The 12,820-nt window shown below is 40.4% G+C and overlaps 1 protein-coding gene across 2 annotated transcripts; it reads right to left on the bottom strand.

Moving 5' to 3' along the window:
* Positions 1-6,557: 6,557 nt before the first annotated feature.
* On the bottom strand, positions 6,558-12,592 carry LOC144016800 (uncharacterized). 2 transcript variants are annotated; one of them, XM_077518127.1, is made up of 6 exons: positions 12,377-12,592; positions 11,608-12,222; positions 9,121-9,237; positions 8,659-8,778; positions 8,467-8,570; positions 6,558-8,231 (listed from the first exon to the last, which is right to left on the bottom strand). In XM_077518127.1, exons 1-5 carry the CDS (start codon positions 12,458-12,460, stop codon positions 8,478-8,480), a joined length of 1,029 nt encoding a protein of 342 aa, XP_077374253.1. In that variant the 5' UTR covers positions 12,461-12,592; the 3' UTR covers positions 6,558-8,231; positions 8,467-8,477. The 2 variants fall into 2 exon arrangements, with proteins under 2 accessions (XP_077374253.1, XP_077374252.1); XM_077518126.1 differs by having other exon boundaries at positions 8,467-8,778.
* Between the last annotated feature and the right edge of the window lie 228 nt (positions 12,593-12,820).

Raw genomic sequence — 12,820 nt, 5'->3', positions numbered from 1 at the left:
AACATTGCCAACTGGTCTTGGACGGAAGATAATGCTTTGGAGAATTCCTTTACCTTTGCGAGGAGAACATGAAGGGCTTGGTCGTGTTGTTCGAGGAGTAGTCCTTGAGCGGCTTGGTTGCATTGGGCGGGGTCGGTACCTGCGGGGTCCATGTCTTGGCCAGAACATAATGTTAGGATGGGGGGGTGCAGAGAGGACCCAAATGCAGGTACGATGAGACTAGAATGGCTGGTGCAAGTATTTTTAATGAGCAGAGGTGAGTGGAACAGGCAGGCGGGCCAACTTGATCCGGAGAGTGCCCGCAGGGTGGAGGACGACCAGGAGCAGAGAAACAGGTGGTGAGCGGGTGAACAGGCCAGTAGGCAAGCAGGCAGGCAGGCAAGCAGGCAGGCAGGATGACAGGCAGGATGGCAGACAGGATGGCAGACAGGATGGCAGACAGGATGGCAGACAGGATGGCAGGTGAGCAAGCAAGGCGGGAGCCGGTGGAGATGACCTGAACAGGAGGAACACAAATAGTTAGGGAGCGAGTCAAACCAGTGAGTAAGTTTACTGGGCACTACTGACTGGTGTACTACTCAAGACGTTCTGGCGCCGAGATGTGGTCCGGGACTGGCTTAAGTAGGCTGGCAATGTGATTCTCCACACCTGGCTGCTGCTCCAGCTGCTTCCCATCCGCCTAATTAACTGCCTAGTCTCACACACACACGCAGGAAGGAGGGGAACAGGGCTCATGGAGCTGGAACCCTGACATCGATAATGTTCAACTAGTGGATGACATTTTAGCTAGTGGCTGACTAGTCAAATTCAGATAAAAGCATAAAATTCCATATGAAACTTATTGCATGTCTTTGTTATATGCATATTGCATGGGCCGATAGCAATATTTTTTGCACTCCACTTCTTCGTCTTCTGCTTCTCGTGGTGTTTTTGACACTTCTGTTGTGTCATCAGGTGCATTCTGTGTCCTTTGTCATCTTTTTTACCTGGTAATAAAAACAAAACCCAAGGTTAACGCTCAGATTTTTAATTGTCCATCTTTAGTTATGGAAAAATGACAAGATCAACCATGTTTCTCACATTAGTAAAACAATTATTTTGGGCAAACATGTTTATTTTAACAGCTGCTAGTCATGGTGTATGCTTGTCTTGTAACCAAAATGAATTCAATTCTTACATCAATAACTATGGCATTGGACTGCCAAACACAGTGCTCTTAGGTACAGTATTTGATGTTTTCTATTATTCACGACATACCTTTGGTGGTACCAGGCATAATAACTAAAGAAAAATGGATGGTGTAACATTTTCTTTTCCACTCCTTATAGAATGCCATTCATGATGGCATGCATTGTTTAAGATTGGAATGATAGTAGCACGATCAACAGAGGATAGAACTCTAGGATTTACTGACTTAAATACAGTACAGTATTTTGTAACTTACCATAATGAAAACGTAAGTAGCAGGTTAGTCTCTTCTCTCTTTTTTCTTCTATTTTATGCCGTCATCCAACATCCCCATGAGCGCTAAAACTTGTTTTCCCTCCTTCTTCCGCTAAGCAGGAAAGCAGTTAGGAGCTGCTTCATCCCGTAACATAACAAAACCTTTGTTAAGTAAATAAAAGTCAGCAGAAATGCCGATTAAAAATACACATAGGAAAGCACCGAGTGCTAGTAAACAACAACAAAAAAGATTTTTGAAGAAACACCCATGATGCAACGCGACGTGACGACACGTTGTCAAAGTTCTGCCTGATTGGATATTAAACAGCCAATCAGGATTTGCTCTCCTGTCCGACTCCTGATTGGTTAAGAATTGTGGCACAAATATTACGCCTGGACCCTTGCATCGTAAGCGTAAATCAAAGTTTTGTACGTGTAGAGGACAGACGTAGCGAGCGTGCGCGAGGACTGTTTTGTACGCACGAAACACATTTTGTACGTACAAAACACATTTTTTGTACGCACGAAACACATTTTGTACGCACGAAACACATTTTGTACGTACGAAACACATTTTTGGTACGCACGAAACACGCCTTTTGCACACGGTACTTCCCATTACGCTTGTGGAATTGTGGCACAAATCTAACGCCATAGAAAAGCGCCACCCAGCCTATCACTTGTGTTTACTGGCTACTCACTCCGCATCAATTGACTATTCTGAAATGGATTTGCCTTGACTTGGTGAGCAGATTGACAAATCAGGTGTTAGGACCCGCCCAGTAACTTTGATGGGCTAGTTTGACAGATAAAATACATTCACGAAACACCGCAACACAGTGACCATGAAATAATTAAATAGAGAAATAAATAAATGAATAACTAAATACGTATATATATAAATAAATATATAAATAAATAAGTATATAGGTGGCACGGTGGTCGAGTGGTTAGCAAGTCCGCCTCCCAGTTCTCAGGACTCCGGTTCGAGTCCAGGCTCCGGCCTTCCTGGGTGGAGTTTGCATGTTCTCCCCGTGCCCGCATGGGTCTTCTCCGGGTACTCCGGTCTCCTCCCACATTCCAAAGACATGCATGGCAGGTTGATTGGGTGCTCCGAATTGTCCCTCGGTGTGCTTGTGAGTGTGGGTGGTTGTCCGTCTCTGTGTGCCCTGCGATTGGTTGGCAACCGGTCCAGGGTGTCCCCCGCCTACTGCCCAGAGCCAGCTGAGATAGGTGCCAGCACCCCCCGCGACCCTTGTGAGGAATAAGCGGTCAAGAAAATGGATGGATGGATGCATGGCAGGTTAATTGGGCGCTCCGAATTGTCCCTAGGTGTGCTTGTGAGTGTGGGTGGTTGTCCGTCTCTGTGTGCCCTGTGATTGGTTGGCAACCGGTCCAGGGTGTCCCCCGCCTACTGCCCAGAGCCAGCTGAGATAGGCGCCAGCACCCTCCGCGACCCTTGTGAGGAGTAAGCGGCCAAGAAAATGGATGGATGGATAAGTATATAAATAAATACAAAATCATAGTGAATTTAATTAATTAATGACATATTATATTAATTAATGACACTTTCATTTAATTATTTAATGGTGTATTTATTTATTGAATGTTGGCACTTTTGGTCCTCCATAGTTTTGGGCCGTATTGCCAAGTCGAAATGTTATTCAAATGAGGGGGCGGTCCTTGCAAGCCGGTGAGACTTCCTTGTTCGCCGAGCTGCTCCCTCGGCCAATGACAGGCAGTTTGCATCGGTAGAGTCCAACCCAAGACACGCTTAGGACCGCCCCCTCATTTGAATAACATTTCGACTTGGCTGTATGGCCCAAAACTGCCAAAATTCAAAATAAATAAATGACTAAATAAATAGATAAATAAATAAATAAATAAATAAATGCATGTCTAAATAAATGAATAAATGACTAAAAGTGAAAATAAAAACGGATTTATTTCCATTTATATTTATTTTTTTAGATATAATTTTTGATTATATTGTTTTATATTCATTTTTATTTTTACTTTTAGACATTTATTTATTTAGTCATTTATTTATTGCGAATTTTGGCAGTTTTGGTCCTCCATACCATTGTGTGTTATGCCGATGTCAGACTACACGAAAACAGCCCGATTTTAGCCCGACCGACGTGTCGCGGATAAACGGGGCATGTCGTAAACGATTTTGGGTTGTCTTGACGTAGTGTCGCCCGTGTACAGTAGTGTGACACGTTCAACGATTGGTCGCCGGTTGTCCGGGACGGTTCACGACCATCGACAAAAGTCTAGCATGTTAGAATTTTTGCTCGTCTTGACGCATAATGTGACATACCTACGTCGTCGTCCGTTTGGTTCCACGGCATTGACCAATAGCGAGAGGGAGCGAAACGTCAATCACACACTGAACAACACTTTATAGCTCTTTTTATTCATTTGTTTTACATTTAAATTTGTTTATTTATTCGTTTATGTATTTATTTATTTATCCCATGGATATTTCATGGGATGAGGCCAGGTGCATCTTACGGAGCCCCTAAAGTGACAGGGGAGAAACAAAAAATAATTAAATGTTTCTCGTCCGGACGAGAAACTTTTCTCGTCCGGACGAGAAACTTTTCTTGTCCGGACAAGAAACTTTTCTCGTCCGGACGAGAAACCAGCATACTCGTGTGGGAGACGTTATACTAACTACATTTCAGTTTGTGTTCATGTGTGAAAATGATAGTGCAGGACCTAGTCAGGTTCTATTTTCACCTGGGACTTTATTATAAGGACATTGCTGCGTTACTTGCAAGTCGGCACCATTATGTTGTGTCTGAGAGACATTTAAAACGAATTTTGAAGTCGTGTGGTCTGCTGCGGCGCAAGGAATATTCATTTTTGGATCATGTGGTTAATTTTATTCATGGACTTTTACAAACATCTGGGCAGCTCTGCGGATATCGATGGGTGTATACTAAATGCAAGGAGAATGGATTACGCGTAAAAAAAGAACAGGTGCGCCTAATTATTCAAGAACTTGACCCAAGAGGTGTTGCGCTAAGAAGAAGGAGACGGCTCCATCGCCGGAACTATTTCGCAATAGGACCAAATTACATTTGGCACTTTGACTCATACGATAAGCTAAAACCATTTGGAATATGCATTAACGGCTGCATTGACGAATTTTCCCGCAAAATCATATGGATGAATGCGTTCACCACCAACAGTGACCCAAAAATTGTTGGAGGCTACTACATGGAGGCAATCCACAGATTAAGTGGTTGTCCAAGAATTGTCAGAGGAGATCGGGGCACAGAGAATGTTAAAGTCCGAGACTTTCAACGATTTCTCCATCGCAACATTCACGACGGCTCCAGCGTTGAATGCTACATCGAAGGCGCAAGCACAGCTAATCAGCGCATCGAGAGTTGGTGGGGCTTTCTCAGAAGGCAATCAATGGAATTTTACATCTCTCTCTTCACTGATCTGAAGGACCGTGGTTTGTTCGATGGATCATATTTGGATCGAAATCTGATTCAGTTCTGTTTCATGGGCATCATTCAGGTAAGCCATAGTTTTAATGTTCAATTGTCAACATCGGCTCAAAAACAGTAAATATCGTATATAATTGTTAATTGGAATACAATGATAAAGCATGAAAAACGTTTTTTTGTTTTTTTTTAATTATATATTGCATATGTAGTATAGGCAGAGGACAGTATTGGCCTAGCCGCACCGCACATGCCTGCTGTGTAATGAAACGGCACCAGATGCCGGGAACGGGTATCAATATCAGATTATAATAAAATCAGGACATCTGTGATCTACTATTAATAAGTCATAACAACAACAAAAAGATAATGTTTACATTTTAGGCGTATAAGGATCTACATACGCAAATAAAGTGAGGTCTCCTCCCCACCCCGGATCCTGCCCAAGTGGCCAATTTATGACTGAACATTGCATGTGCCGTTCAAAGCGGTTTTCTGTATTAATATCAGATGCAAATACTGTCACTTCAATAAATTTGACTTCATTCCGCAGTTAAAGGGTGCATCGAATGTAGTCGGCAATATATTGTAGCCTACTTTTTTTTATGCTTTGTTTTCACACTCGTACATGGTCTCCAAGGTGGGGGAAGCGAACTCACACCAACTTGCACCGTAGGCAAGTGACGGTAACTACTCCGCCACCCGGAGACCCATATTGTAGCCTACTTGCAGCACACCATTTGTAATTGATCAGTGAGGTCTGGAGCTGTTCATGGTGGTGATGTGTCACTGGCCTCACATTCCTATTTGCTGCTCTTTGATACATTATTTCATGTAATTTGAATGTATCATCATCAAAAACATTTAACATGATTTATTTCAGGAGAATTAACCAAAACTATGACACACAACCACATGAATATTAAGTTTTTATGTTACTGTCTAACATTGCCTACCATTTTTTTCTTTCCCCCCAGGACGAACTAGATGAGACCATCCATGTGTGGGATGCACACATCATCAGACCATCGAAGAACGAAAGGGTACCCAGTGGTCGGCCACAAATCATGTACATGTTCCCAGAACTCTATTCAAGTTATGACTGCATTTCCTCAGTGGACAGAGCTGATGTACAGTTGTGTTGGAGTCAATGCACATTTCGCCCAGCGGTGCCATGTGACATAGAAATATACAACATCTGCAATATTTGAATGGTGGAGTCACAGATTCACAATCCATCTGATGCCTATGAAGCATTGGATCTGTACCTGCATTTGAGGCGTGAGATAACATCTGCTCTGTAATTTGAGATGGATTTACATTTGAACACTTCTAAAAATGAACGTTTCACAGTCCACCATTGGATACTTACTGCAATTGTAATTTTTCAGATAAATTCTGTAGAAACTCATATTGTAACTTTGAACGGATTATTCCCATATCCACGCTTATTATAACTTGTCAAAAAACGTACATACTTTAGCTCGTGTGTAGATCACAAATGGTACGGCTCAATTGTTTCACTTTACATTTCAATTTGTTGTATAGCATAAACAGTACGTATAACATTATCATCAATGCTTGGCTTTACATTGATCATATATGGGAAATGAACAAACCCCTAACAAAGTTCAATAAACCAGTCCATGAAAGGAGAAATTGAATCTTTATTCAGAAATACTGTTGCTAGAAACTACTAGCATTTTTAACATATTGTGAGCCTAATAGCATAATTTACTAAGACATTTTTTCAGTAAGAAAAAAAATTACCAATATGTGAATTAATTTGCATTTTGCTTTGTTTGTGCAGTTTCTTTATTATTTAATCCATGATGTACTATAAAGGTTGGATTAAGACAATTTGAGACATTTGAAAATGACTTTGGCTGTTATGCTATTAGACTAACACTATGAGGCTTCAGCAAAAAACAGCCATGAATAACATATGAAACAATTCACTAGTATATGCCTTTAAGCAGATATTTTTTTAACTAGTTGATGTTGAATCAACTGATCAATTGCCTTAAATGATCGATTAAAAAAAACAAAAAAAACACAAAATGTGCAAATGGTGCTTGGATGAATTGCACATCACCTTTTGTAAAACTTCTACAATCTCTTGAACCTGAGAAAATTGCAAATTACATGCAGAAAAAAACATCAACAGTGACGTAACAAAACATTTTTGGTCATATTTGAAATAAACGGTTTCAGTGAAATGCCATAGCAATCTTATACAATATGCAGCCCCTGCACTTGCTACAAAATATCCATTGTAAAGCAATCACCAGACAGGACATTGTCAAACTCTTGGCGAAACTCGGGGTATGAGCTGTAGGTGCAAGGTAACTCGAGAACTGATCCACATGTGTGTGCTACAGGCCTTCGACTTAAACCACACAGTTGATTAAAAGTCACTTTGATTTTGTCCTTGCACAGCACAGTGGATCCGGTGCAGAAGCGCAGGAATATCTCCAGTTTTCTTTGGTCAATGTTTCTCACATACCTTAGTAGGTGGTTCAGTGATGTCTGCTCTTGTGGACCGAGTGTTTCAGTTGATGGCTTTATCATCAGGGCCACTTTCTTGTTTGTTGGCTTCTTGGACTCATAAAGCTCCATTATGTTGTCTTTTGTTATGAGTAGTGGCATAGCATTGGTAATACTGGAATGGAAACAGTCAATTATGAACTTTGGCTCTTGAAGAAGTGCCTTGTGTGCAATTGTTAGAGTGGCAGCCCGTAAGTTGTCGTGCGAGGGCAGGCAGTGAGATCCCATTCTTGAGAAGATGTCTAGTAAGTCTTCCGTAACTGTTTCATCAATGTTACCCTGAAATGCTTTTTCAAGTGATGCACGCTCATTCTCTGAAAGAAATTTGGCAAATGAAACCATCAAGAGTTCTTCATCCACTGAACTAAGTCCGTGACAGCAGGCAAGGACAAAAGCTGGTGACAGTCTGATTGGTAGGATTTTGTGGTCCAGGTATCCTTTTAACCACACTCTTCCAAGAGCTTGCCATTTCTTTTCACAATAGTCTGCCCTTAGTCTGGGTACTCGTTCATCTTCCCCCTCACACAGTTCCAAGAAATGCTCGCAGAATGCGGAGTATGCCTCTCTAGACACACCGTCGCTGTCTACAGCTTACTCATTTGTGAACTCCATTTTTAAATTAACATTCAGTATATTTGGTTCCATGAAGACATGAAGGACATCATCCACTATGTTTACACGTCTTAATTTTACAAGGAGCTGTTCTTTAGTGAAATCTGGTGATGTTGCAACGCTCCTTGAGGATACAGGTACAGGTGCATCATTTGGTGTAGAGTACTGCAAGATATTTAAAAAGAAAATTGATAACTGATTAGTTGATTAAAAGGGAACAACATATTTTTCAACAACTTTAACAATCACTAAAGCTGTATTTACAAACATCTGCTTTAGATGAAAACAGGATTTAAAAGATTATAACGGTCTTTGTAAATTTTATAGAAAATCAATGAATAGGTAAGCATTTTTTTTAGCATCCAGTTGGAACTTAGTTCTAAATCTTAAGCAACAATACCTGCATACTGTTTAACTCAGATGCATTCCATGGGATAGTGGAGTCTTGGTCGTCATCATTGCCACTAATCGGTCCAAATTGTACTTCATCATCCTCAAGCGATGCTTCAATGGCATGGGCAAAAGGTATTTCCAAAATGTCACCAAAGACCTGGACAGCATCTTCATTTGATACAGGGATAAAATGGTCAACCTCAGATCCATGACTGTCTGTTAATTGACCAAGCTCATCGGAAGACGGAGGATGTAGGGCTTCTTCTGTGTCACTCATCTCAAGAGATGCTGGTCTTGATCGGTCCATTAGTTCTCCTCTCTGTTGGTGATTGACGCAAAAAAATAAAATAAACACGTAGTTATTACCTTGTCTTTTCGATGGATCATCTGACCAGGGATGTGAATTTTTACTCGGGCTGCACAATATATCGAAAAAATATTATATCGCGATATTGGCTCTTGCAATATGCATATCGCAAAGGCATGCAATAAGTTCTTGAGCTTAGGGCTCAATACCACAGCGGTGTTGCAATGTAGATGTTACCTAAATGTCACAACAGGAAAGTAACCTGTGATCAATTTGTTTGTGTTTAAAAATATTGTTCAAGCATTTTGGCAATTTCCATACACTGCATAGACTGTAGACTATTTCATAGTTTACCTGCATTGAGCTACTTGGTGCTGGATCCAAATCAGAGGACCTCTCTGGGTTATCCACTTGATTAATTCTTGTCCTCCTGTGCTGATGTCTCTGACTCCACTTCCTCAAGGATCGTCTCTGCATAGTCAGTAGAAAATACATAAATGCCATTTTATCATTTGCTGTCGACTGAAAATGACATCACAGACCAATGACCAATCACAGGTCAGCTTCAGAAAACAGGGGAGCTGTAATTGGTCATTAACTGAGCACTGAGTAACTGTGATGGCAAAATGGCCGCCCCCTGAAATGGATAAAAATTAGTAGATTTTACTGCTTAATTTATATTCCAAAAACTCAATATTAACCAGAATACCATGTTTAGACTAGTGGAGCTTCATCGAAAATATTATTGTAAAGAATATTTTTGGGTTGACTTCCCCTTTAAAGCAACACTAAGGAACGTTCAGTTTACATTGATTATGGCGGCACCATATGGACAAAAGTGGTATTGTTATGTAAGTAAGAAATTTCCCTTGAGGAAAAGCACATTGCGTCACAGCCAATCTTGATCCTTGACTGTCCTTTTGTATGGGTTGCTTCTAGGGGTGTGCTCAAAAAATCAAGACGGCAATATATCGTTGCGGGCCTCATTACAATACACATATGGATAAGCAGGCCTCAGAATCGATATTGCTCATTAAATTGAAATAGGCAGTTAACGTTTGTCTTTGCAGCTTGCATTGTGCCTAAAAAATAAAAACCAGCAGCGTCTTTGAAGTGAATTGCCTTCAATTAATGCAAAAATATCTCACCAGTTATTGGACACTGTCTTGCTTAGAAAAATGCAAGCAAGGAAGAATATCCACATTTATTTACTTATAAACTTAACATAGCACATGTCTTAATGCACCCATTTTCGTATATTTTGTTTAAAAATTAAATAGAATGTGTTACATGGAAAAAAATGCTGTTTTTATTTCCCCAAATATTTCAAATAAGCACATTTTAGAGCTTTAATTTTAATACTTTGATATTATTGCTCATATCGGCTCATGCCTATTAATAAATGTTCCCGGTGTGTCTGTGAAAGCTGCTCCTTGCTCTGCAGTGCGTGCAAATTTAGACCAAGGCACGCTGCTCGGTGGTAAATCAGAAGAGCTGCTAACAAAAATATTTTTGTCAGTCAGAATAACAAACATATCCTTTAGGTATACATATGACTGTTTTTATAAAATGCAAGAAAATTAATGTAATATATCGGGATACGTATCGCCTAGAAGATCAAGTATTGGGATACATATGTATCGCAATACGTATCATATCGTGACCCTCAGGTACACATCATCATGCATCTCCAAAACAGCCGACTGAAAATTCCTTAGAAATACAATTCTTAATATGACTCAGTCAAATTTAATACAAGTGAAATTAACATTATAATAGCCTTTTTCAAGAGTAGTACTGTATAAATTGCGCAAAAGCATCAGCACTATAAGTACTGGATAATTCTGTTTGTTACCCATTGCTGGCTGCAGCACCACACGGCATCTGATCAATCCAAATTAAGAATAAATAAATAAATTTTGTGTTCTACACTATTCAATTATATAAACAAGTCAGTTGTTACACACAGTCAGAGCATCTTCACATTAGTCATTTAAATATGCTTAGAAGTGGTCACTGACTTGGTACAAGTTGGCATGGCCTTGAGAAAATATAGTCCTGTTATTTACTACAATTTATGACAAAAATGGAGAGGAAGGTACAGGTGCTCGTCAGAAACTAGAATATCCTCAAAAAGTTGAATAATTTCTGTATTTCTATTGAAAAAGTCAAACTTTCATAGAATATAGCTTCAGGGCCCACAACTTAAGTGATTTCAAGTATTTATTTTTTTATTTTTACATTATTAGGGCTTCCAGCTCAGAAAACCAATAAAACAGGACATCAAAAAATTAGAATAATGGGAAGAAATCACCATGCATACTTCCCAGTATTTTGCATGGGGGGGAAAAAAAAGATGGATCCATCCATCGATCCATCTTTTTTTCCCCATACAAAACATTGGGAAGTATGCATGGTAATTCCTTCACATTATTCAAATTTTTTTTATATAATGTTTTAGTGTTTTATGAGCTGGAAGCCCAAATAATGGAATAATAATAATAATAATAAACAAATAAATACTTGAAATCACTTAAGTTGTGGGCCCTGAAGCTATAATCTATGAAAGTTTGATTTTCTTCAATGGAATTACAGAAATTATTCAACTTTTTAAGGATATTCTAATTTTCTGACTAACACCTGTATAGTTGTGACCGTACGCAGTGCCTTTGTCAATAAGGAGGAAGATGAGGGTGGTGGGGTTCATTTGAGGTATGCTTATCCACAACAATCCCCGATCCCAGTTTTCAAACAAGTCATCTTGTTTATGAATGCAATTTCTGCAGTACAGTAGTCTATGTATTTACACCACTCACGTCACAGAATATAAAATAGCATTACCTTCTGTGGCTGCTCGTCTGGGGTCTCGATGTCAGATGATACATCCGAGAGGAGTATTGTTTTTGCCTTGGAGGTCATGTAAACGCGCAGCATTCCCATTTTACGTTCCTCATACAGCTGGCCCACTGTAACGTCAAGGGACACTAAATTGTGGCTATAATCACGAACACCGAAGTGAAAGTCTTCAATCGGTCCTTTTGACGAATGTCCATTTGGAAAAAACAATCCTTTTCCTGTCTCCAGCATCTCAGCCATGATCACCGATTTGTCAACTGCCAAGTGCCGTGTTCCACCTCCACCTCTTGCTCTTATTTGATGAAAAGAGCCGTTCTGAAAGTGTAGCCATCCCATCTCAACTCGCCGGGTGACTTTGGCTGCCCTTTTATTTCCAGCACTGCGTGCTCCTCCTCGGTCGACAGCATTTTCCCGTTCAATACCAAGCCTTTCTCTGATGTTCTGCATGAGCGCAGATTTAGCAGTCTGAATTCCTCCCGAACGTTCGTTCGTCACGGTTCTCCGACGACAAAATGCTCTGATAGCAAGTCGGTCTCCATATCTCGTGACATACTGTCCCAACTCATCATCCGTCATAACACATATGACGTTAATGTCGATCTGTAATTAGAAATGCCAACTTAAAATATGCGACGCATTTGAGGCTAGCATGAGGCTACAATAACAAAAGCAAGTAAAGACGCAAATTAAGCGTGCAGCATATGGGGTCTATTCATGTGACAAAAAGTTAACAAAAGTTAACAATCATCCTTACCTTTTCTTCTTTTAGTTGGTCGATGACACTATTCGGTATATTCCTTGTTCTAAGGAAAGATTCAAAGTCCTCTTCTGCTGACATTGAGTCTGCACTGGAAGCAAGTTGAACAGTGGTCTACCGTTCACCGCCACAAGCGAGCTCTCCTAGTTCCCGCTCGCAGGTGATGTTTCTCGTCCAGACGAGAAAGTTTCTTGTCCGGACGAGAAACTTTTCTTGTCCGGACGAGAAAGTTTCTCGTCCGAACGAGAAAGTTTCTTGTCCGGACGAGAAACTTTCTCGTCCGGACGAGAAACATGTATTTTTTTTTTTCTTTCTCCCATGTCACTTTAGGGGCTCCGTAGCATCTGGGAAAAAAAAAAAAAAAAAAAAAGCGCCCCGCTGCAGAGCTGCGGCTGCATGGAGCGCGCACGCATCCGTGCCAACCCGTCAGGCAACAGCGAT

This window comes from Festucalex cinctus, chromosome 3, assembly GCF_051991245.1.
Source record: "Festucalex cinctus isolate MCC-2025b chromosome 3, RoL_Fcin_1.0, whole genome shotgun sequence".
In the NCBI taxonomy this organism is placed as follows: Eukaryota; Metazoa; Chordata; class Actinopteri; order Syngnathiformes; family Syngnathidae; genus Festucalex; species Festucalex cinctus.
This window is presented reverse-complemented; position numbering and strand designations above follow the sequence as displayed.

Coding starts and splice junctions, on each gene's coding strand:
- LOC144016800 (XM_077518126.1), bottom strand. CDS start 12,460: ATGTCAGCAGAAGAGGACTTTGAATCTTTCCTTAGAACAAGGAATATA. Junction 12,223..12,376: donor ACCAACTAAAAGAAGAAAAG/GTAAGGATGATT, acceptor TTCTAATTACAG/ATCGACATTAACGTCATATG. Junction 8,232..8,466: donor CTGAGTTAAACAGTATGCAG/GTATTGTTGCTT, acceptor AATATCTTGCAG/TACTCTACACCAAATGATGC.